We start from the raw sequence: 25589 nt of genomic DNA, 5'->3' as shown, positions 1-25589 counted from the left end.
TTATACAAGAGTAAAAAATGACAGCAGGCTCATGGTTAAATTTAATGGAAACCAGAGGTCCCCAGAGAATAAAAGTCATAATCAATCATTTCTTTTCTCATATATTTAGTAAAATATACCAAGTTTCAAAATCTTTTCATATCTCTGAAAATTGCATTTGAGATTGATTAGGTCAGGAGCTGCACACATTTTTAAAATCATTTAGCTGCTCATCCTGATATCTCTCTGAGAATTTCTGATATTGATTAGAAACTGCACCACTTATTGAATAAGATATAAAAATGATAATTTTGTTTTTGACAACACCTGCCTGTATTAGTTTATGTGCAAAAAAACAGCTTTCCTTGTTAAAAAAAATACATTACTATAAATATAAATAATGTATAATTCAAGACTCAGAGCAAAAACTCCTTCTCTCTATGCTGTAACTTAAAAATAATTCCCCAGGAGGAAAGGGCTCTGGTTATTTGGATAGTATATGTGAGATGCAGACATCTGTTAGGATATTTTTTCCCTTATTTTTTTAAAAAAGTTTTTGCATTGTAGTTCCAATCTCTCCAATACGTGTCATATTCACATGAATAGCTGTCTTTGCAAAATTAAACAAATGAATAAATAAAGCCCTGAAGACTCATTATTAACAAGTGACCATTTGTTTCAAATATTGTTTAGCTAAAATAGATATCCCATATAAATTAAGGGTTAATAGAATCACAGGGGCCTTTAATAAAATTCTATAAGAACTTTTGCTGGAAAAGCTGAATCTCCTAAAAATCCCTTCTTTTGATTTTTATAATTCATAAATTTTCTTTTGATTTGGTAAGCAAACATTATCATTTGGTAATAATTATTTTGAAAATAAACATTTTTATTACATGTTATTGAAAATATATGTTAAATGAAATGCCTATTTAAATAAAACTAAATACTGTACTAAAAACTGGAGGCCTATTTTATGTGATTTTTTTTAAAAAGCTAATTTGATAAAACATTTTATACTATATTTTCAGTAATATCTATAGAGAAATAGCTGCAGTAAGTTCAAATAACATTTTAAAATAAACTAGTTCGACTGAAAATATTTGCCTAACTATTAAATGAGTCTATTATAATGATACATATGCATTTTTAAATATAAATGAAATGAACTAAGAATACAATTATTACTGAAAAGCAAGTGACAGTAAAAGAAGCTATCAAACTTTACATTGTTTGAATATATTGAACCGCCTCTTTTTTGACTTACATTGTTCAAATATATTCAACAGCCTCTTTTTTGCTGAAATTTCTTGGCAAGAGTTCATTAATAAGTATGTGATGAATATAACATAAGAAATATTCAAAGTGCCATGCCTTACAATTTTACATATTGGCCTATTTTATAATTCAGAGTGGTGTTTGGTTTATTCAGGCTGCTATTAAAAAAAAAAAAAACATGAACTAAGTGGTTTATAAACAACAGAAATTTACTTCTTATAATTCTGGTGACTGGGAAGTTCAAAATCAAGTTTGCTGACAAATTCAGTATCTGTTGAGGCCTACTTCCTAAATCATAGGTGGCCATCCTTCTACCATAACTTTACATGGCAGTAGGAAAGAGAGGATTCCCCCTTTTATAAAAGCAGTAATCTCATTTATTGGGGGCTCCATGATCTAACCACCTTGAAATGCTCCACCTACTAATACCATTGCTTTGGGGGTAGGATTTTAATATATGAATTTTAAGGGGATATAAACATTTAGAACATAGCAGCCATTTTTATCAAGTAGTGTTTATTATACATCATGAAATTCATCTCCATTCAAGACAAAAGAGAACTATGTTTCTGTCACTAATTTATTGGCATAACTTATTTTATTGCAGTTCACAAATATTGAGATTTTTTTTGCAAAGGGAAGGTTTGTGGGAATCCTGTATCAAATATACTTATCAGTACTATTATTTTTTATTATTTTTTTTTGAGACGGAGTCTCATTCTGTCACCCAGGCTGGAGTGCAGTGGAATGATATCGGCTCACTGCAACCTCTGCCTCCTGGGTTCATGTGATTTTCCTGTCTCAGCCTCCCTAGTAGCTGGGATTAGAGGCATATGCCACCACGCTTGCCTAATTTTTGTATTTTTAGTAAAGATGGGATTTTGCCATGTTGGCTAGGCTGGTCTTGAACTCCTGATTCCAAATGATCTGCCCACCTCAGCCACTCAAATTATTGGGATTACAGGAATGAACCACTGCACGTAGCCTTATCAGTGCCATTTTTCTAACATGTGCATATTTCATTTCTCTGTGATACATTTTGTTAATTCTCACAATATTTCAAATGTTTTCATTATTATATATGTTATGTTGATAAGTGATCAGTAATTTTTTATGTTACTATTGAAGTTACTTTGGGGCACTATTAATCACACCCATACGAGATGGCAAACTTAAAAAATAAAGTTGTGTGCGTCTGACTACTTCAGCAACTGGCTGTTCTCTAGCTCTCTCCCTCTGCTAAAGCCTCCCCATATCCTGAGACATAACAATATTAAAATGAGGCCAATTAATAACCCTACAATGACCTCTAAGTGATCAAGTGAAAGGAAGAGTTGCACATGTCTCACTTTAAGTCAAAATCTAGAAATAACTAAGCCTAGTTGTGGAAGGCATGTTGAAAGCCAAGAGAGGCTGAAAGCTAGGCCTTTTGCACCAAATAGTAAGCCAAGCTGTGAATGAAAAAAAAAAAAAAACTTGAAGAAAATTTAAAGTGCCCCTCCAGTGAACATGCAAATGGTAGGAAAGAGAAAGAGAAACAGCCTTATTGCTGATAGAGAGAAAGTTTTAGTAATCTGGATAGAAGATCAAATAAGTCATGATAGTCCAGTTAGGCGAAACCCAATCTAGAGCAAGAATTTGACTCTTTTCAATTCTGTGAAGGCTGAGAGAGGTGTCAAAGCTGCAGAAGAAAGTCTGAAGCTAGGAGAGGTGGGTTCATGAGTTTTAAGGAAAAAGGCTATCTCTAAAACATAAAAGTACAAGGTGAAGCAGCAAGTGACAATAGAAGCAGCAAGTGACTGTAGAAGCTGCAGCATTATTCAGAAGATCTAGCTAAGATGATTGATGAAGGTGACTACACTAAACAACACATTTCCAGTGTAGGTAAAACAGCTTTCTATCAGAAGAAGATGCTATGTAGGACTTTCACAGTTAGAGAGGCGATGTCAATGCCTGAATTCAAAGCTTCAGAGGACAAGCTGACACTCTGGTTAGGGAATAGTGCAATTTGTGACTTGAAGTTGAAGCCAGTGTTCATTTACCATTCCCTAAATACTAAGCCCTTAATAATTATGCTAGATCCAGTCTTCCTATGCTCTATAAATGGAACAACAAAGCCTGGATAACAGCACATCTGTTTACAGCATGGCTTACTGAATACTTTAAGCCCACTCTTTAGACCTACTGACCAAAAAGAAAAGATTCGTTTCAAAATATTACTGTGCTTTGACAATATAGATAATCATGCAAGAATTCTGATGGGAGATGTACAAGGAGATTAATATTTTCATGCCTGCTAATACAACATCCATTCTGTAGCCCATGAATGAAAGAGTAATTTTGACTTTCAAGTCTTACTATTTAAGAAATACAATTCATAATGCTATAGCTGCTGTAGATAGTAATTTCTCTGATGGATCTGGGATAAATAAATAAAAATCCTTCTGGAAAAGATTCACAATTCTAGATGCCATTAAGAATATTCAGGATTTATGGACAGAGGTCAAAATATCCACATTAATAAGAGTTTGGAAGAAGTTTATTCCAATGTTCACAGAAGACTTTGAGGGATTCAATACTTCAGTGGAGGATGGAACTGCCGATGTGGTGGAAATAATGAGAACTAGAATTAGAAGTGGAGCTTGAACATGTGACTGAATTGCTGCCATATTGTGATCAAACTTGAATGAATGAGGAATTGTTTATTATGGATGAGCAAAGAAAGTGGTTTCTTGAAATGGAATCTACTTCTGGTGAAGATGCTATGACCATTGTTGAAATGACAAAACGGGATTTAGAATATTACATAAACAGTTGATAAAACAGTGGCAGGATTTCAGAAGATTTACTTCAACTTAAAACAAGTTTTACTGTGGATGAAATGCTATTAAACAGCAGCGCTATAAGATAAATCTTTTGTGAAAGCAAGAGTCAACTGATGCATTAGGAAACCAAAAATTGTATGACTCGCTTTATTGCTATATTCACTTTATTGCAGTAGACTAGAATCAAAGCCACAATATCTCTGAGTTATGCCCGTATTTTAACAATTTTATGAAGTAACCAATGCGAACTTAAAACAAGATGAAAATAAATTTTTCCTACACAGAAATGAAACCATGTTAGTGTACTAGCTAATTAATTATATTATTAGTTAGTTGCATAAATCTCAAGATTATGAGAAACTTGACAGAACTGACCTAAGTAGAGCTAACTGCCCACTTCCTGTGGGAAAAAAAGAGGAACCATAATGGCTTCCCTGATTACACTTAATAGCGTAATTCTGACTGGGAATTACACTTTGCACTACTTTTCTTTGTCTTTTTTGAGCAGAGCAGGACCTGTACTCTGGAAGCATCTGACTGGAATGAAGAATGAGGAGAGAAAGCAAAGATCAGTTGTTGACAGGTAGATTAATTTATAGCTGTATTGGGATAAGAAACAATAAGGGGAATAAGGAAAATAAATAACCCAAGAGAATCAAGATTTAAAAAGTCAAGCAAAACACTTATTGCTAACATATAATAAAAATAAAGGACTGTTAGTTATGCAAGAGAAGTGTTTAAGCAATATAGTCTCCTGAAAAATAAAGGATATTTTAAAAGATATACTATTGTAGAGATTAATTAGCCAACATGATTAATATTTTTTTAAAATTCCCACTAAGTTATTGTGAGTTGGACAAATTATTTTTAGTAGATGATAAAGTAAATAATATTGTCAACATTATTCTGGGATGTCACCACAATAAGTGATGCACAATCCTTGGAGACACTACCAAACTCTTTGTCCCAGGTGATGGTGTATAATAGAAACTCCTTCCAGTAAAATAAGTGACATCCTTTTAGTCTTCTATTGCTAAATTTTTTTAAAAGAAAAGGAAAGAAATACAGTAAGACTTTCTACTCTGAATTGGGCAATAATAAAAAATGTGCTGCAAGTTTTTTCTTTCCTTCTCTATAAAAAAATGGCAATGCAAATTTTATTGTTATTTCAACATGCCACAATAATGTACAATCATTATGAAGAAATGATCTCAGTTTAAATGCTACTTCACCCCTTAAGGCATTAAAATAGCACAGAAAAATTTCAGAGGAATCAAGTTAAATCTAGGTCATCAACAGAATATATGGCTGGTTTCATGAAATGGCCCCAATTTGTGATAAGATTGATCATATTTTAAATTAGTCTGTAGCCTCAAGATAATTCTCCAGAATGCCACAATAAATATATATGTCTTTATATGCTGTATATTTATTGTGCATTAATAAAACATGAATTATTAAATGCATATTTCTATAAATAGCAGCTGCATTTATATTACAGCATGTCTGATATTAGCTAATATCATTGTTTTAATGTAGCTGCATTAATACCTATACTTTGTGTTCCTATCTCCTTCATATTGAAGAATGATGTAGGTTTATATGTTGTATATGCTTTGTTACATTTTATGGGTGAGACAATATAAGAATATCAAGGGAAAAATATGTTTAAAATCATTAGCAATGTCAAACTGAATGAGAGGACACATTCTAGTTTTATAAAACTAATGATTTCTCACCAGGCCTAAGACTTTAATAGTTGAGATGTGGTTTGTCATCTTCCATTTCATTTAAAAATACTTTGGAAATTGTCCATTTGAGTGAGTTAAGATTAAAAAAAACCCTTGAGGCTTAAAAATACCCTTAATTTAAAACTAGATATCTTAAAAGAGAATAAGACTTTTCAGGAAGGTACTGCTCTCATTTTAAAAACAAAACAAAATAACAAAACTGAGGCCCAGATTTGAGTCGCTGTAATTCAATCATAAAATTCACTTAGAAAAGGTTTGATCAATAAATCAATAATTATAGAATTTGCCTAAGGTTATAAAGCCTCTGTGGATGAGCAATTCATTCCTATATCACATAATTATTAAGAATTGATTTTAATCCAGGCAATATACTGGGTTTTATAGATTCAAAGATAAATAATAAACATTCCTGGCTTTCAAGAACTGACATGAGAAAAAGAATACGTAAAGCTACTGAATTAGAATGCAAGGTAATAGAGAAACCCAAGAAAACCTAAAACTTAAGTCATATTTTGTCATATTGCTCTTTAAAGTCCTTAACTGACTTCCCTCTTTTTAGAGTAAAAATCAAAGTTTGTATGATAGCCTACCAGGTCTTTCATCAGCTGCCTCTATACCTTCTTTCTGAACAAATTCACTTTTGTTCATGTTTTTTTCACTGGAGCCACCCTTCACCTCCATTTCCATTTCTTGAGAGATCAAACATGCCCTTCTTACCTTCTTCTAACCACCTGGCAAAAATCATCATTTCTTCTCTTACTATATCCATATATTTTATCATATTGGTCAGGTAACTGAAGCATAGAAAGATGACATAATTTCCTCAAAATTATAGATCCTGTACATGGTTGAGCCATAATTTGCATACGGTAGTCTGGTTTCAGATCCAACATCTTAACTGCTTTATTTTAAACCATTTTATTTTACTGCCTCACTAGTAGGGGAATCCAAAAAGAAAAGAAAATGCAGACCATTTTTAAATGGTTTCTCTCAAGAGGGTTTCCTCCTTGGCTTTGGGTTAGAAGGGAATAATTGGATACATAATGGATGGAGAAGGGGTTGTAAGTGACAATATGGAAAACAGAGTTTGGCCAAGCTTAGAACTACTGCCAGATGTTACCAGTGGCTGTGTCTCCAAAGAATTAAAAACCGGTAATATGAAAGTACCTCACTGTAGGAAGGGTCCCCTTTTTAAACGAGGCAACTCTAGATTTCAATAAGACCAGGCCACAATAGTACTTGTAGCAAAAGAAAGGAAATCAAGAGAAGAGAACCATGCCAGCATTAATATCTTTCCTTTCCCTCTACAGGATTGGCTTAATTAGTGGGTGTGGCAAATGTAAATATAATGATTCAGTAAGCACAATCAATGTTACACTATTCCCATTTTTAATTATGTATCTCTGCATGGTACCTTTTTCATGTTGGTCAGCCCATTAAATCAAATATTTAAACAAATTGAAGTTAGCAACAAAGTTTTGAATTACTGTAGTAGAATTAATTCAAAGAAGAAAAGGGAAGACAAAGCAAGTTTAATTATAGTGTATTCGTGAATCAATTATAATAACTTAAATATGCCAACACTTTAGATTACTAATAAACAATGCAACATTAAGAATCATTTATTTACTGTGTTGCTTTCTATTCTACATTTTATGTGTATGTTTATAATTTAATAACTTCTATTAGTAGGATCAATCATGCACATAATTTACAAATTATATGTATTTTGGAAATATATGAACAAAACCTTGTATTGAAAGGAGATCAAAATCAAAGAAGTTTGAAAAGTGTTGGCAGCAGGCTGACTAAATAGGGACATAGAATCAATTGTAATTGAGTCCTAATAGAGACACATTCAATCTATATAGATATATATGACTTTGAAAATGATTTTGAGTGCTTTTAAAACACTTAATTGTATTATAATTTAATAATTTAAAGTAGTTATCTCCTTTTTGAGTTGATAGATATCAGAAAATATTAAAGATTTTGTTTATAATTTAAACAAAAACTGATTTTGTTGGATTGTATTTATGCTTAACCTTAATAAAGTGGCAACTTCTGAGTGAAACCCAAAATACAGTTCTAAAATAATATTTTTATATATGATTTGTATGGAATCGTTACCCTTCAGCTGTCCAGTAACAACATTTAAATCTATACAAGAAATCTTTGAAAATAAAATCCTTATGATGCTTGTCAGTGCCTGAGAAATGGATGTCAAGCATAAATCTATTAAATAAATAGATATGGATTAAACGGTTCTTATTTTATAACATTATGATTTTCATGTCGGTTTTATTTTTCCTCCACATTGATATTCTCGATTTTAAAAAGATAAAGTGTTCATATTACGCATCATCTTTTGATTTACTTATAGAGTACCACTGAATAGGAATTAGCTTTGAAAGAGGTCATCTATGGGCAAAATGTCAACAGGATTGCTACACTGCCTAAACAGAATAATGTACAATACGAAGTAAGTGATTTAATTAGCTGAAACTGTCTCAGTAGAGTGCACTTCTTATCTAGTGAAGACATAAAAAAGATAGATAACTGCATTATGTCGATTAATCTACTCATATTTCAGGGTGAATATAAGAAATGCGGGAGCATATGAGCTATTTGTGTCAGGATAAATAGATAATAAATATATATAGCTTCACTCATTTGAGTCAATACAACCAGTTTTCCCCCACACACAAAACTTATACTTTTGATGTTTCTACTCATAAACAATGACGCTTCCAACATAATATTTTTAAAAACTCTTATTACAATTTTTAAAATCATTATTTAAAGATATTTGGATACTATTATAAAGCCATTTAAGGATTCCTCCTACTTTTTACTTCTGTTGTACTAGTATGTGTTAATGGGGTTACTATGAAGTGGATATGCTGATTTAACAACAGGTGCTGAATATTTTCTTGATGAACATTTTCTAGGTAATTTTTTTTTTCTGCTAAGTTTAAAGACTCAATTTTGTGGTTATTTCTCCCTGTTTTAAACATGGTGAGATAATCTCCTGTACGCTAGTCCTTAAACAGAAAAGTCATAAAACCATGAGTCTAAAGAAGACCAGTCTTTGGCACAAGTTTTCATGACTTTGTAGCATTTAACCACCAAGCTCTTAAACACCTGGCATAGAGCATCTTTATTTAGCAAACTGAGGAAGCAGCAAAGTAGAGCGCTGTCTAAAGTAGGAAGAGACTACTCAACTCCAGGAATCCTGTTTGTATTAGAATCCCATTTGGAATTATGAGATCTGATTATTCAAAAGAAAATGAAAATCCTGATTCTTATATGATGAAATGTGTCCATTATTAAATTTTGAAAAATGATTCAAACTTAAAACATTGTAGACCAACTAATGAAAGGCAAACTGGACTTCTGAGGTCAGATACAGTCTCTGGGCCCTCCAGATAAACTACCCTTGACATCTCCCTTCCAATCATGTAGAAGCAGAGATGACCCCATTACAGACTGATTCTCCCACTGGATGGTTTTTCTTCTAAAGGAGCAGAGAGGTTACCAAACTATCAACTGAAAACTAAAAGATATATGATAATATTTTCCACACCATTTTTGTGAAGAAGGATATACTGATGATGACTGTCTTGGTAGTAAGATTTGAAATTACTTTTTAAAAAATTTTAATTGTATTTGCCCATATCTTTTTAAACTGCCTACAAAAGAACATGTATTAGTTTTTCACTCAGATTTTTAAATGTTATTAAATAATTATGTAAAAATTAAAAAAGGAAGTTCAATGCTCTGTAATCAATTTTCGTGTACAAGAAAAACAAGACAGTGGCATCATTTGAAAATATGAAAGAATTAGCTAGCTATACATTATTGATAGAGGAGACTATTTTAAATTGTAAATTTATTTATGATGGGTTTGTAATATGTCCTACCCAATAAAGACAAATGAACTCCCTCTGCCTTACAGTGCAGCCAGGGACATATCTTCTTAGTGAACTTATTTCTGTGATACGATCCAGGTTTTATTCTCATCCATCCCTCCAGCACTCTTACTGTAGCAAAATCAGTTTCTTGTAACAGAAATAAAAGTTTCTTTCTTAGCTTCCGGAAATTATTGACTTTCAAGAATTTTTGAGATTCTGCCTCCCTTTAACAAAGTACAAATAAACCTCTTTTTAACATTCAGACAATCTAAAACTTGCTGAAAATCAGACAATGAATACCTATTGGAGCCTCCCTTGACAGATATTAATTTTCTGGTACAATCTTTTGTAAATATTTAATAATTAGCTCCTGTTTTATGAATATGCAGATGTAGGACAAGCCTTATATGAATAGGTCCTGGTTGTAGCAATTGAACTGATGCAATCACATGTCATCCCTGAAAACAAAAGCAGATGCCACTGAAGACCATCCTTGTCAAAATATTTCCACAAGCCTGTGAAAGGTCTTAACCTATACAAATGTTATGACTTTGCTTAGGGCTGTAATTTCTTCTTTTTGAACTCAAGTAACAAAAAGAGGATTTGTCAGTTGAATGAATAAGAAGAAGTAGCAAATTATTTGGGGATCTGACTAATTAAGCCTATCAGGAAGTACCTCAGGCAGTGTCATTATTTGTTTAGCTAAATTGTCAGTCTAGACAATGAGGGAGTAACGCCTTATTTTATTCTTCCTCCTCTATGATATTTTGCTCAACTGCATATTCTATGCTGCTCTAGAAGAATTCACTTAGAACAATTTTATCTTCTTTTATTGAAATTAAGTCAAACTCTAAGTGAGGTCTAAAAATAAATTTAAAAAACCTTTTTTACAAAAAGATAAGCATAACAGTCATATAGTGACTGAAAAAATAAATTTCTTTAAAATAAAGTCTGATTTAATTAGGGTTGTTAGACAAACTATTGGACACAATATGAGTTTCAGAGAAAAACTGATTCTTTTACTATAAGTATGTCCCATGCAATATTTGGACATCTGTATTTTTGTTTGCTGAATCTGGCAATCTTAGACTGAATTTATGTTCCGGAGCAAGTGTAGAATAAGTATGTTTAAAAGAGGGTTCAGAAGATTTGTATAAAAACTAACTGTGGAAGTCGGCCTCAGCTCTTTAGATATATGCCTGTTCTGCCACAACTGTCCAGCAGTCTGCTCTACTCAGCTGCTTCTACTTATCACGTTTTCCAGAATCCAGCTACGTTCTGTCACAGCTCTCCATACTCATATCTCAATTTTTACTGAGACCAAGTTTTGATTTATCATTATCATATGGAAGAATCTATATCAGATAACTTTTTAAAACTTGTTTATTCTATTTCTCAATATTCAAGCAAATAAAGGGTTTTGCAAGCCTATATTCCCATCCACAAAGGAATTGAGGTATTCCTTAATTTCCATTATAAGAAAAGAATAACGATTAAAAAAGAATATAGAAAAAAAAGAAAAACTTTTATCAGAAGGTGCCAGGCTTATTATTCAAAGAAATCTTGTTTCATTTCCTTTGCTACATCTATCTTTTTTCTATAATTTTCATCCAATGTAGCAAATAAAATATACACATATGTAAATAACACATACAAATTCCTATGTCAATTTATTGTATAAATATCACTCACAGAAAGGTGAATGAAAAGGCAGTACAAAATAAATTCACTTTATTTCACAATTTTAACTTGACTGTCTTGAATTATTGGAAGATCCTTTAAGATGTATACTGTAAAGGCAGTCCTACGCAATTTTTTTTTTACTAATACTTCATGGTGTTTCCTGCAATGTTTCCCAGATATCTACACAAAAATTATAATAATACTTACTATGGTTTGTTTTTACTTTTTGTTTGTATGTATTAGGTTCTTCATTCATCCAATTGTCTCCTCTTATAAACAATTATAAGGGCCAAATTACAGTTAGACTAATACACAGTAAAGTTAAAATGTTTTGCACATTATATTTCTTCACCATTTCATACTATTAATTTTAAATTCTAGTTAAAGTTGATGTATTTTAGAAATGTTTTTAGTTTGTCTCAGAATATATATATATATATATATAACTCAGACCAAAAATTCTAGTGTAGTTGTTCTGTCTATTCCATTTTACTATATTTAAGCCTAAAGAAAAACCGTGGTGGCAAATGACAGAAATCTGTTGATTAAGCTCATTGAATTGGCAAACCTTAAGAAGAGAGTACTCTCTTTTTCCATTAGAACATCACCTTTCTGATGGTGAAAGTACAGTAATTGATACTGTTTGGGAGAAGTGACTAGAGGTCTATATCCTTAGGAAAAGATTTCAAAATCTTTGGATTCTGTTATGTTTTATTATCAATATATTCAGAATTCTAGTTCTAAATTCCCTTCAACTCCAGTTATTCTGGCGACAAGCAGCTTTTACTTGTATTTCAGTCTCTGTGGCTAAGTCCTATCACCTGTTAGCAGACGAGTTCCTGAATCATCAGGTTCTTGCTACACCTCTCAGTGCAAGCTTCCATGCAGATAAGCATTGGCTGGGTGCAGAATGCTGCGTATAAAATGCTTAGAAACACAAATCACTGTGGCTATGCACAGTCCAATACTTATGCACTATGGCTCTGCAACTGAATTATCTGTGGGGGATATTAAAAACACAGAGTCTCAACCTCATCTTCTATTCACTAAATCAGAATCCCCAAAGCGGGAATACCAAACATGCATGCAGTTTATAACTGGCACAGGTGATTCTGGTGTATTGTAGAGACTCTGAAATACTGATTTGCTCTTGGAATCCTCGTCCTTCCTTGTTTTGTGAGTCCTGTGGGCAGCTGAACTCAAGATCTGATACTTTCAGAGGTACAGCGTATGTAGGACAGAAAGGGAATCTTGGGGGAGGCATGGCTTGTGCTGTATATTCCCGTGTCTCCTTGTGAAACTTGCTTCACTTCTATGAACATTACATTTTTCTCTGTGAAATATACCTTCTATGATATACCAGTGAACTATAAAAGACATCCTGGAAAGACACACCTCAGAACAAAGTGGGATTTATATTTTCTGAAAAACAAACTAGTCCTTGATTGTATATATTAGTAAGAATTTTAAAAAGCATAGAATTGGTAATAACACTCTAAACCTATATGTATGTGTAAATTCATTTTCATATTTAATACACTTGTGTTTAATATAGTGTTATATTTAATATAATTATTGTATTAAATATATTATGTTTACCATGATATTTAATATACTCATCCACATTTATATCCACACCAATCCCATTGGTCTCTTTTGAGTTTTTGTTTCAGGCTTTTTTAAGAATGTAGGGCAAAGTTTTGGTCTTAGTCTTTTAAGCACAGCAGCTACAGGAAGGGAGATTTTCTTGCTCTGAGAGGGCAAAAAAAAAAAAGACCAGCAACTTAAACCAGGGGAACTGACCTAAAAGGCTGTGCCACTGATAAGATTCACTTGGACTTAGCCGGATTAGAGGCTTGATACCTGAAGAGAGAGAGATCAGGCTGAGGTGTTTTGCTTTGTGTCTATCAGATGCAGAGCATTTCAGCAGAAATGCAGCAATCTCACAGCAAGCCTTAAAAGGTGGCCCAAGAGCCTCAGCATCCGATGATATCATGTCAAACAAATGCTATCAGCATCTGGGAAATCTCCGGAATCTGGGCATGAGTATAGACTCTGTGAGTTCATTACTCTATGAGAAAATCTAAAAAAAGTTTAAAGACATACAGGTAAACACCTGACCATTCATTTCTTCTTTCCTTCCTTTCTTTCTCTCTTCCTCCTTCCCTCCTTCTCTCCCTCTTTCTCTCTCTGTCTCTCACTCAGCAATCTGCAATGTTTCAGGCATTGTCATAACTCAGCCTTGAGGATATAATAATTTTTAAAAATATTATAGAGCATAACCTCATCCTCAAAGAATTGACATTAGTGGTTAAACTAAATAATTAAACCCTGACAAAGTATTGTTAAGAGTTAGCAGTCTTCATAATAGGTATTTTATTTTGTACTTTCTTCAAAGTTTTTATGTAAAAATATAAGCTTATATATTATTTCATATGGAAATATATTAATATCAAAACACATGATCAGTAAAGAAATTATTTTTAACACAAAAGTGACTGAATTACAGCTCACTTCCATACATTTGAATAAAATACCCTGGCTTGGCAAATCAGTGTAAGAGCTTTAGCTCAACTCAGAGAAACACTAGGTGTACCATAGTTAAATCATTATAATCATCATAAAACATGGTATATATCTATTAATGCCTTGTATGGGACAGGCATTATGTTATAGATTCAACATAAAGTAAAATACATGAAGCATTTTACATTTAATTTGTGTAACAATTCCACAGAGTACCTGCTATGAATATGTTTATTATTAAAATTAACTGACTGAGGCTTAGAAAGGTTAAATGACTTGTTCAAGGTAACACAGCTAGTGAGGCCAGAGCTGTTTCTCCCAAAGGCCCTCTTCTCTTCTATAAGCAGACTTGTGGTTTTAAAGAGCACACTACAAAATGTAACCCTACTGTAGTCAAGATGATGCCATAGATCATTCTCTATCAGTTCAAATCAAGGTTCTTCATCAATTTACAGGAAGAGGCTATTTACTGGCTAGCTGTAATATATATATATATATATATATGTATATATGAATATATATGAGAAACATGTAATATATAAAATTATAATATGTAATGTTATAATATATCATATATTTTATATTTAAGAACTATGTAATGTATAAAAATTATATTATTTATTTAATTTAAATTAAATAAATATAAATTAAATAAATTATAAAAATATTATTTATTTTATACATTACATTTTATATCTTACATATTTCTTATGTATAAATTATAATATATTTTATATTATATATAATTGTATATATTATATATTTCTTATAAATATAAAAATATATAACACAGAATATATATTTCATACACACACACACACACACACACACACACACACACTCACACACACTATAACCAAGACAGGTTTATTGTAGGAAGTAACCGGTTTCAGTTCAAGAGCTTGATTTTAGAAAGGTGTTAAGCTCTATTTATCGTAGGATGGTTGGCAGAAGACTAAAGAACAGAGATACACATATTCTCTATTTGTGTAGGTACACACAAATGTACATGCATACTTGCACATATGCTTGTTTACACATGTATCTATCAACTCCCAAATCCTAAATTTCCTATTTATTTTTTACTGTTAATAAACTTCCTACAGACAAATGAGGTGGTTAGAAATAAACAGGGACTTAGAACACAATGGAGTTATTTACTGAGGCTATTAAGTTAATAAATTGCTAAAATCAATCTGTTCTGAAAGAAAGTGTGATTTTATTTCTCTATGATCCCCTTAAATGCATGATATGAACACAGTGTACACAACATAGCGGTTTTTAGAACCAATTTTTATATGGTCAACTAATTAAAAATGGTATCTAAATGGCATATAAAATGTTTTCTAGGAAAAAAAAGTAGAATTCCTGTGGAGTGTAACTATTGATTGATTTCTCAGAAATAAATTGTGAAGCTCAGAGATGAGTCCCATTTATAGTTATGTAAATATCACCAATAATAACGGTAAAGTGCAGTGTTTGTTTTGAAATAAGCTTAATTTGTCTCATAATTCTTTCAAAATAAATTCATTTCTTTATGCAGTTTGGCTAATATTGGAAATGGAAATAGTATTCAATCAGTTCTAAATCATTTTTTAAGCTAGACAATTTCTGGAAAGTGCTGACTTTTGTTAGAAAATCTGAAAATGGAAAATTCCTCTCAGTGATCTGCTATGTCTTCACAAATTATTTATGAAGTTAATACTGCTTCATGGATTTCTTAAATCTCAAAATTCAGCCATCTGTAAACCTCTCTTCTCTGTAATGAATCTTGGAATAAGAAAGAAGAGAAGATATGTTTCAGCTTCCAGAGGAGATTTCTGAAGTCCAAAGCATTAAAGCTCACATACTTGTTTACTCAGGTGAATCAACAAGTCTTTTTCTCAGATTCTGTTTGCTTTTATTTTGCATGTAATCCTGATAAATTTAATCAGTTTCAGAGCCATCATAGGTTCAAAACAATAGTTTAAAAGGGAAGAAATGAGGTTGCTTCAGATAGGCATAGTAACTATGATTAAAACTGACAATTGAGGGGGAACATATTAAGATAATTATACAGGTCATCAGATGAGTGAATTTAAGTTCTATTTTAGTCTTACATCATACAGGGAAAAGAATTCCATAATCTAGTTTATTGTAGAAATGACAGAAAGCTGACTTCTATCATAGTTAACCATAGTTATAAATGTAACATTAAATTATGTTCAATAAATTCTTAAAGGGAAGATTGGTATAATAAAAAGTAGAGATCTGAGTAATACATTGTAGGCAGATTTTATTCTATATAAACATAGCAGGCTGTTTAAAATGGGCATAGCAGGCTGTTTAAAATGGGCATGACCAAAAAACTTTATTTTGTGTTACCTAGTCACTGCAGTGCCTCTTTTAACAATAGGTTTTGAAGTTAGCTAATACATCAAGGTTTAGTTCAAGTTTTGGCTACATAATAACTACTGATGATGTTGCAGCAAGAGATTTAATAACAGATTTAAGTGAACCTTTTGGATATCATAATAATCAATCAGTCATTGATTATTTTTAATATGCTCATAATGATTTGAAACATTATATCCAGCCTCTAAGAGAAGCTATAATTTCATGTATGGATTTTCTGATTAGTAAATGCCAATACATAGGGAGACTAACACTTCACGAATTTATTATAATAGTGAGGAGAAAACCATATATTATTATCTCTCCCACAAAAGAATTGGAATAGAATAAACAGAATTTATTCTGCTTGTCTTAAAGACAAAAACATTAAAACAGAAGGAGGAATCCACAAGAAAATAGTACTTATGAAAGAAAGATGCTATGAAATATGCTGCTAAAAACAGAGAGGATGAATCAGTTTTATCATTTTCCAGATTTTTCAGATCATCCATTATTTCTTTTTTAAGGTACTAAATAAATTGTGAATTATCAATACACATGAAATAGAAATCTCTGTGCTTTACTCAGAATATCACAGGAATTTAGAGCTAGAGAGTGCTATCTAGATAACTAGTTCAATGATTTTCAAATAGAAGTACACATCAAAATCACAAGGCGTTATAAATTATCTAGATGCCTGGACCCATCATCTGAATCAGAATTTTAAGCACGTGTCTTTTCAAAAGCAACTCCCTATTTTAGAACAATTGAGTCCAGCTCCTACATTTTATGGAAGAAACTGATAAACAAATTAAAATGTCTAATAATAGGTATTTGCTTATGCATATTTTGACACTAAAATAAAAAGGTATATAGTCTTTAATGTAATAAAATAAATTGGTATATAGTAAACTTGTATGAATACTATAAAAAGTTTTCATTTCATTTTATGATTCTAATAAATTGGCTAGTTGTGAATCATAGAACAAAGTCATGTCAAAGCTAGACAATCTTCAAATGCTGTCTCTGCTCTTTTAAGTTCTCTAAGCTTACAAGTTGTTTAATCTAATAAAAATTAAAAGTTAAGAAAATATTTATTTTTAGAAGCTTAACATTTTAGACTAAATTCCATAGAAACCATTACTTAAAAGCAATATTAATATAAAATATATCCATTTAAAGGCTATATATAAGAGCTATTTCAGGATGGATTAATTTTGTCACACTCCGAAGTATCTGAGAAATTAATGAGAACTAAATGTGCTTTTGTTTCTCTTTTTGCTACAAAAATTGAATTTTTCCTTTCTTTAGGCATATTCAGATGGCTGTTTGTGTTTTGAGAATTCTGGAACTCTGAAGCTCTGATATGAGTCAGATTCTCTGTGTTAATTTCCAACAAATGTGATTAAGCAAATCTTTATAGAGAAGGAGGATATGAAAGAAATGAAGGCTTTAGTATTTGGACAGAGAGCAGTTGGATTGATTCCGCACTGATGGGGAGTTTGTATTCCTGGAGAGAGAAGAGAACCTAGAGGTTTTTGTGGTTCCAACTTGGTATACTGAAGGGACAACTGGGACCTGACCACTGATTAGCTAAGCATCATGCCCTTGAAGGCAAGGGTACAGAGAAGGTCCTGGGAGCCACATTTGGTATGCAAGGATTGAAACCATTTCACAGATTAACATATGTTTGAAAGGAGCATGGAGATACCATATAGGCATTTTATTAGGAGCCAAGATGAACTGTATAGCAACGGCTGTTCCCCATTAATTCTGGATTGATCCACCTCCAGTTTTTACTCAAATCCCAAGGGAAGGAAATGAGCGACTCTCAAATAATTGACATGTGCCACATTTTCTTAATCCAGTCTATCATTGTTGGACATTTGGGTTGGTTCCAAGTCTTTGCTATTGTGAATAGTGCCACAATAAACATACGTGTTCATGTGTCTTTATAGCAGCATGATTTATAATCCTCTGGGTATATACCCAGTAATGGGATGGCTGGGTCAAATGGTATATATACACCATGGACTACTATGCAGCCATAAAAAATGATGAGTTCACGTCCTTTGTAGGGACATGGATGAAGCTCGAAACCATCATTCTCAGCAAACTACCGCAAGGACAAAAAATCAAACCTGCATGTTCTCACTCATAGGTGGGAATTGAACAATGAGAACACATGGACACAGGAAGGGGAACATCACACACTGGGGTCTCTTGTGGGGTGGGGGGAGGGGGGAGGGATAGCATTAGGAGATATACCTAATGTTAAATGACGAGTTAATGGGTGCAGCACACCAACGTGGCACATGTATACATATGTAACTAACCTGCACGTTGTGCACATGTACCCTAAAACTTAAAGTATAATTTAAAAAAAAAAACAAAATAATGAAAAAAAAATTGACATGGATTTTCAACCATATGGTGGATGAAAGTAAAGGTAGTTTTTAATTTTTTTGGAAGACATATAAATTCAGTTTATTTTTGCATCTGAATGTTTGGGGGAAAAGTCAAACCTGTAGTATACGTGTGTGTGTGTGTGATGTGTGTGATATTTATATATATATATTTATATATTGCAGAGTTGTTCCTTCCACATTAGTTCTACTGCACTATTTTTGTTTCCCCTGCTGTTATCAAAAATAAGCATTCATTATTCATGTAAGATAAAGAGGAAAACGAAACTAAAATGAGAGGGGAAATACTAGATTAATTTGATCATACATATTTAAATAACCACAAGAAATAGTTATTCTCAAATATACATAACAAAGTTACACTAGGGAATAGATCTTACTATACACATTCTTAACATTTGTATTTTATTATATGCTAGACTTTCAAAAGATTATTTTTTCCTCCTATTGTTTTCTTAGATTTACTGAACCATAAAGAAAGGAAAAGAAGAAAACTGGCTCATTGTTACAAATCACTTCCTACTGTGGATTTGAAGTCTTCTTATTTTCTGCTTTTCATCTAAATTCAACATCATGATGCTGCAATACAATCAAAAGAAAATGCTGTAAATATAAAAATGTTAATTTAAAGCTATACACATACCAGGTTCAAAGAAGATGCAAGCCACATGTCAGTGGGATTGCCTGGGTTCATCTGGACAGTCCAGCTCATACAACAAGCAGGCCGGTGACTCTTTAGGCAAATGCGAATGTTTTATAGATTAAATAAATCATCTTTCTGTTTTTTTAAGATTATTAAATATTCTGCAGAAAAATCCAACTCTGTGCCTTTCTAATTTTCTCTTCCACTTCAAATCCTTCACATTTTATGTTTTTTCTTTTACCAATGAGTTAGTAAAAGCAAGTAAATATAAAACTCAAAAAATTATGTATTATGTCTATTCCAGGCTTTATTTTAAAAATATGAATTTTGGCTCTTTTTATATGACTTAGTATCTTTGTACTATTTTTGTTTTATTATTATAGAATGCATTGTTTTCCAATAGTATACTATTTATTCATACACAAAAAGGCAATATTTAACAAGACATTTGAGCAAGAAAGCATTAACTCAAAATTCAGGGCTCAAGCCTACATATATTCCATCAGAAGGACCGGCCCTTTACTGGCTCCTGGGAGATAACCTCTGAATTTGGAATATCCTGACAGATAATAATGTCTTTGATACCTGAGACCTCGAGCTGTGCCAAATAGTTTATGCTAATTAGATGTGATTTATGCTTGCAAGCCTTTTTTTGTATGCCTAGGGCTTTGGGGCATGCTGCATCAGCTTGGCCCCTGCAGGAGCTGGAGACTGATTAGCTAAGGTCAGTTACGCAGGTGCTTCATGTCATCATGACTGACCTACAGTGAAAACCATAGACAACAAGGCTTATGTGAGCTTCCTTGGTTGGTTACACTTTATATATGTTGCCCTACATTGTTTCTGAGAAAGTATTTTAAGTACTTTTCATGCAACTCCAATGGGAGAATACACCTGGAAGACTGTACCTGCTTTATCTTAGACTTTATCTAATGTATCTTTCCCTTTGCTAATTTTAATCTGTAACTTTTATTGTAATAAATCCTAGCAAAAAGTAAAACAGTTTTTCTGAGTTCTTCTTATACATTATCAAACCTGAGGGTAGTCTTTAGGCCCCAGACACAATATCTGAAAGCTATGAAATGCTTTGAGCTTTAATATTTTAAGCAATTTGTGGTCTCCATAACACCATTTCTTGGAAAGATATCACCAGTATGATGACATTTCTGTTCTTGAAGTTGATATATGACTTACAGTTAGGAGTTAGATAATTTCAATAGTCTCCTTATGTTAAAATATATTTAAACCAGTTAATAAGATGAGAACTTTATCTCTTCTTCAACTTTGCTTCTTTCTGCTTTCCCCTCCCCCCAATATTCTTATTATCACAATTTCTGGAAATAGGAGTCAAGATCTTAAACTGATACTACAGTTAGTTGGAATAGCTTCTTAGTGGCAATTCATAAAATAGATAAATGAGACAAGAATATCCTTGGAAGTTCTGTTATTTGGTATAAGGCAAGATGTAAAGTTGTACTCCTTGACTTGTCAAATGACTGGCTTAATGTCCCACAGAATATCTGTGGTAGTGTCAGGTCTGAAAGTGGAATCTTATGATTACAGGTATGGGGTTCTTTCTTCTGTAATAAACTCAGATTGAAGTTACTGCCAAAATCACAACCTAAAATAAAGCTTAATTACATTATGGATGTGTACATTAGATGATTTACCTGCAAGTAAAAGGAACTCTGACTTCAGCAATATTAAACAAAAGGCCATAAGGATCAAATATATTAGGTCCAGAGGTTGGGCAGGCAACCTGAGAGGTTCAGTCAAGAGTTCAACAGTTGACCACAGACCAGATTTCTTGTATCTCTAATCTCTGCTGTTTTCAGGACACTCACTAATAATAGACTAATAGTTTATTATATTATTATTTAAGTAGTTAATAGTGATAGTCTAATCAACTATACCCCCCCCCCCTTCTTGCTTTAGGGCCTCAAAATGGTAAGAGCAACTACATAAATCCAGATGTTAGAAGGTATAGGAGAGGTCACGCATACTTTTCCTCACATTCTAAGAGCAGGCGACGAAATCTTTCCTCAGAAAGAATGCCTCCCTTGCCTCAGAGACCAGCATAGTGTCACATGTCCACTTCTAAAGGAATCCCCAAGAGTGGGATGTGATTAACATGACTGCCTTAGACAAAGCATGAGACATGGACCAAGACAAAGCATCCAGACAACCACAAATACTTGAAAAGTGGCTAGACAACCTCTGGAGTAACTCTGTTTCTGGTCATGGATATGTAAATGCGAGTTACAGTTATTCCATTAAGTATCTGCAGTCCTTGTGGGAAAAAACAGTTTGCCACAAATGTTCCTTCTATTGTAAAAACAATGTCAGTGCACTGACAGTCAAAATATGTGGTGGCTGAAACCATATTTTGACTTTTCAAAGGTTTGCTTTTAAAGCTTTGTTTTCTAACTTCAACAAGTATAGTCCTCTTGCAAATATCAGTTCTGTTGTTAAGTAACAAACTATAAGCCTGGATTAGTATTGTAGCCCTGACTTGTGTTGTATGCTGCTTATTTTCTGAAGCCAGTCAGTGAGTGAGTCCACCTTGAGTAGGTGTTTTTATGTCAGGCTTTGTGAGAAATGAGGAGCCGGAGGGGATCCCAAATCAATTGCCAACCATGTCACAGATCGTTTAAGGCAGAATGGAACATGCTTGTGACAAAGGTGATGACAAATGAATATGTACTGAAGGGACAACACCAACAGATGAGTGAAGGAAACTGGAAATATGTAATATGAGATGGAGGTCAGAGTGAAATGTAAGATAATGATAATGAAATATATGTGTGAATGTAATACCATGAGTTAGATAAAAATAGGTGGCCATAAGACTCACACAGTGCCTTTCAGAATAAATTCTGAAATTTTACACAAATTCAATATTGCCACAAGTTGTGAATCCAATAAGTGAACAGTTTGTTATATAATATTTAAACCAACCTGTATAGAGTGGAGAACAGAACATGTTTTACTACCTTTAAGTTAAAAAAAAAAGTTGCTTGAGTTTCTGTTTTCTAACCTTGAGAAGTAAGCATATGTAATATATATACTAACCTAACACACAGGCAAAAGCTCACTCTATTTGTACGTAGGTGTTAAATTATATTAGTCCACATTTAGGTATATAAAAGACCAATGGATACTAACGAGATGCAGATCTTTGCAGGTAGAATTGTGCTCACAGGCATTCAGGATGCAGTCATCAATGTCCTGTTCACATCTTATCCCAACATAGCCTGGACTGCATAAGCAGGAAAAGCCATCAACCACTGGAAACAACAGAAAAGAGAAAACTCTTAACATTCCTTTAACCTTAGTACAGGTAATTATAATTAGTCTAAAATTCTATAATCATTTATGTAGTTCACTTTTAACCAAATAAAGTAAGAATTATTATATTTAATCTATTACATAGTCATCTACAATATTTTCTAAATAACCATCTTATTCAGTTCTATTTAACTTAAAAAAAAAACTTCAGTTAGTTGAAATAAGAACAATTACTATGGACATTTGGTAATAGTCTACAAAGCAACAATGAAAATATCCAATTTTACTTGCTCTCTCTTGTTTTTGGCAGTACACAATATATATGATAAATAGGTTACTCTTGTATCATTTAATTTTCCCAAGTTGTTTTAGGTTTAATAAACAAGACCTTAACTGTTCAGTTGTTAAACTTCTATGTATGACAGAATATATTAAAGTGCATTGTGATCTCAAAGTTGATAATGAGCTACTTAAGCCTTAGTTAAAAAGAGCTTTCACATTTCATCAAAATCTTTGTAAAATAATGATCACAATTTGTTCTTCATTTTACCATTAATGATGAAAAAGAATGGTGTCTGAAGCATCTCAAGGAAGTAGTGACAGTATGAATTGCAGTTGGAGCAGGCACCAATTTATAACTACTTGCAGTCAGTCCCTTAGTTCTTCATTATCCCTGAGATTTACCATGAAATCTATACTCCCATTACGCCTCTGTGCATGTACTTGCTATTACTCTCATTAAATGCTTAGGTCTTCAGTGGCAACATCATTTTTAATGCACTGTAATAAATGTATCTAGCTTCTGGATTTCTGCAGCCATGTTTTGTACAACATGTGTAACTAGGGCCTCTAAGGGGAACAGGGCAGTCATAGACATCAACAAGAGACAAGTGAAATACACAAGAATAGGCAGCTCCTTAGACAGGATTTTACTTCTGTTTTACTTTCCTTTTGTATCTAGCACCTAGTTTTTAACCTCTCATTGACTACAAATTGTTAATAGATAAACAGATGTAATTGTAAATGAATTAATGTGATAAAATGTCAGTCTGTGCTTCTATGTTACACATGATATTTTTTATTTTAACATATTAAAACCACATATACAATATATAATTAAGACGTGGAGTGTCATCAATCATAACAATATTTAAAATTATCCTTATGGTTATTATTTAAGTTGGGATACTGATGCATACTGACAAGTAACAAACAACTGGAGTCAAATTAACTTTCAGCATTGATGTTACGTGTTCTATGAAGACAAATTATAAATTACATTAAACGCAAAGGACAACAAAAGGTAACTTTGAACAAACAAAGTGTCTGGAAACAGATTGTTAAAAAAATAAAGCATGCTTTTATTGTCAATAAATGTGTTTCTAACATAGATTAATACAGACAAGGAATGTGTTTCTAACACTTTATTCTGGAATAAAAATCTAATAAATGGACTAAGTGCCAGAAGAGAACCTAGAGAACTAAATTGGATACCAAAGGGAAATCGGATACTGCAAAGAAGATAGAAAAAAATTAAATATTTAAAACAAAGTAACAAAAAGTAGAGGGTTTTTCTCATATGTAATTTGTTACCCACGGGGCTATGTGATAACCAATAACCATTTCACAGGAAAGACATGTTATACACATAGTCTTGCTCTTGATTGTTGTTGTTGTTTTTAACAGAAAATCTAGTAACTGTGATATGGAAGTGCTGGAATGGGAAGAGTGTGGTCCCTTTAAATGATACAGAAGGGGGAAGGGAAGTGCTGGGTAGAAGAGGGCGTGGTCCCTGGCTAGGGCTCCACCCCCATGGATCTACGTGAGGACTGCACTCCTGCCTTTAGGCCAGAATGTTGCATTTCCCAAGACCACCCTGTCCCGCCCTGCCCACATCGTGTGCCTATAAAAACCCCGGAGACCCTAGCAGGCAGACACACATGTGGCTGGATGTAGTGAGAAACATATCAGGGGAAGAAGACACAGTGGCACCTGGACATTGAGAGGCACACATCAGCAGAGGAACACACAGGTGGCTGCACATCAAGAGGAACGCACTGACAAGCGCTGGCATGCTGGAGCTTCAGAAGAACATGGAGTTTTGCCAGGGCAGTCAGAGGGGAGCCCAGGCCGCCGAGCACCCCAACTCCAAGGGAAAACCACCTCCCTTCTGGCTTGCATTGTCTGAGAGCTACTTCCACCCAGTAAAACGTTGCATTCATTCTCCAAGCCCAGGTGTGATCTGATTCTTCTGGTACACCAAGGCAAGAACCCAGGATACAGAAAGCCCTCTGTCCTTGTGACAAAGTAGAGGGTCTAATTGAGCTGGTTAACACAAGCAGCCTATAGATGGCAAAACTAAAAGAGCAAAACTAAATGAGCACCCTGTAACACACGCCCACTGGGGCTTCAGGAGCTGTAAACACTCACCCCTATGCACGGCAGTGGAGTCAGAGCTCCACATCCTGCCTGTCTATACGTTCCGCTAGAGGAATGGGGCACTGAAGAAGCGAGCCACTCCCCCTGTCACACACCCTGCAAGGGGGAAAAAGGACCATTCCCATTTCAACTGCATTGGTATTAGTCTGTGTTTATAAATATTTCATACTACTATTTTGAGGCCAAATTTTCTTAAAATAGGCCTTCCATGAATCTGGATATATTATTCATTTTATGCTTAAGTGTGTACCAGACATCATATATACTGGTTGTACTGAATGAAAGTTTGAAATGTGACAAAACTTTTTGGTGGAATATACAGAGGTATTTTAAAACTGTAACAGCAGGCCGGGCAGGTGGCTCACACCTGTAATCCCAGCACTTCGGGAGGCCGAGGCGTGTGGATCATTGGAGGTCAGGAGTTCAAGACCAGCCTGATCAACATGGTGAAACTCCATCGCTAC

General features: G+C 33.3%; 1 protein-coding gene across 1 annotated transcript in view; it reads right to left on the bottom strand.

Annotated features, from left to right (window-relative positions):
* Positions 1-25589, bottom strand: part of LOC117978454 (protein eyes shut homolog) — a 208829-nt gene that overhangs the window by 128823 nt on the left and 54417 nt on the right. The window contains exon 2 of the mRNA XM_055113767.2: positions 22564-22685. Within this exon, the coding sequence (XP_054969742.1) occupies positions 22564-22604 (41 nt within the window). The 5' untranslated portion in view covers positions 22605-22685. The remainder of the gene's footprint in view (positions 1-22563; positions 22686-25589) is intronic.

This window comes from Pan paniscus, chromosome 5 (assembly GCF_029289425.2).
Source record: "Pan paniscus chromosome 5, NHGRI_mPanPan1-v2.0_pri, whole genome shotgun sequence".
In the NCBI taxonomy this organism is placed as follows: Eukaryota; Metazoa; Chordata; class Mammalia; order Primates; family Hominidae; genus Pan; species Pan paniscus.
Note: the sequence above shows the minus strand (reverse complement) of the source record. Positions and strands in the feature narration are given on the sequence as shown.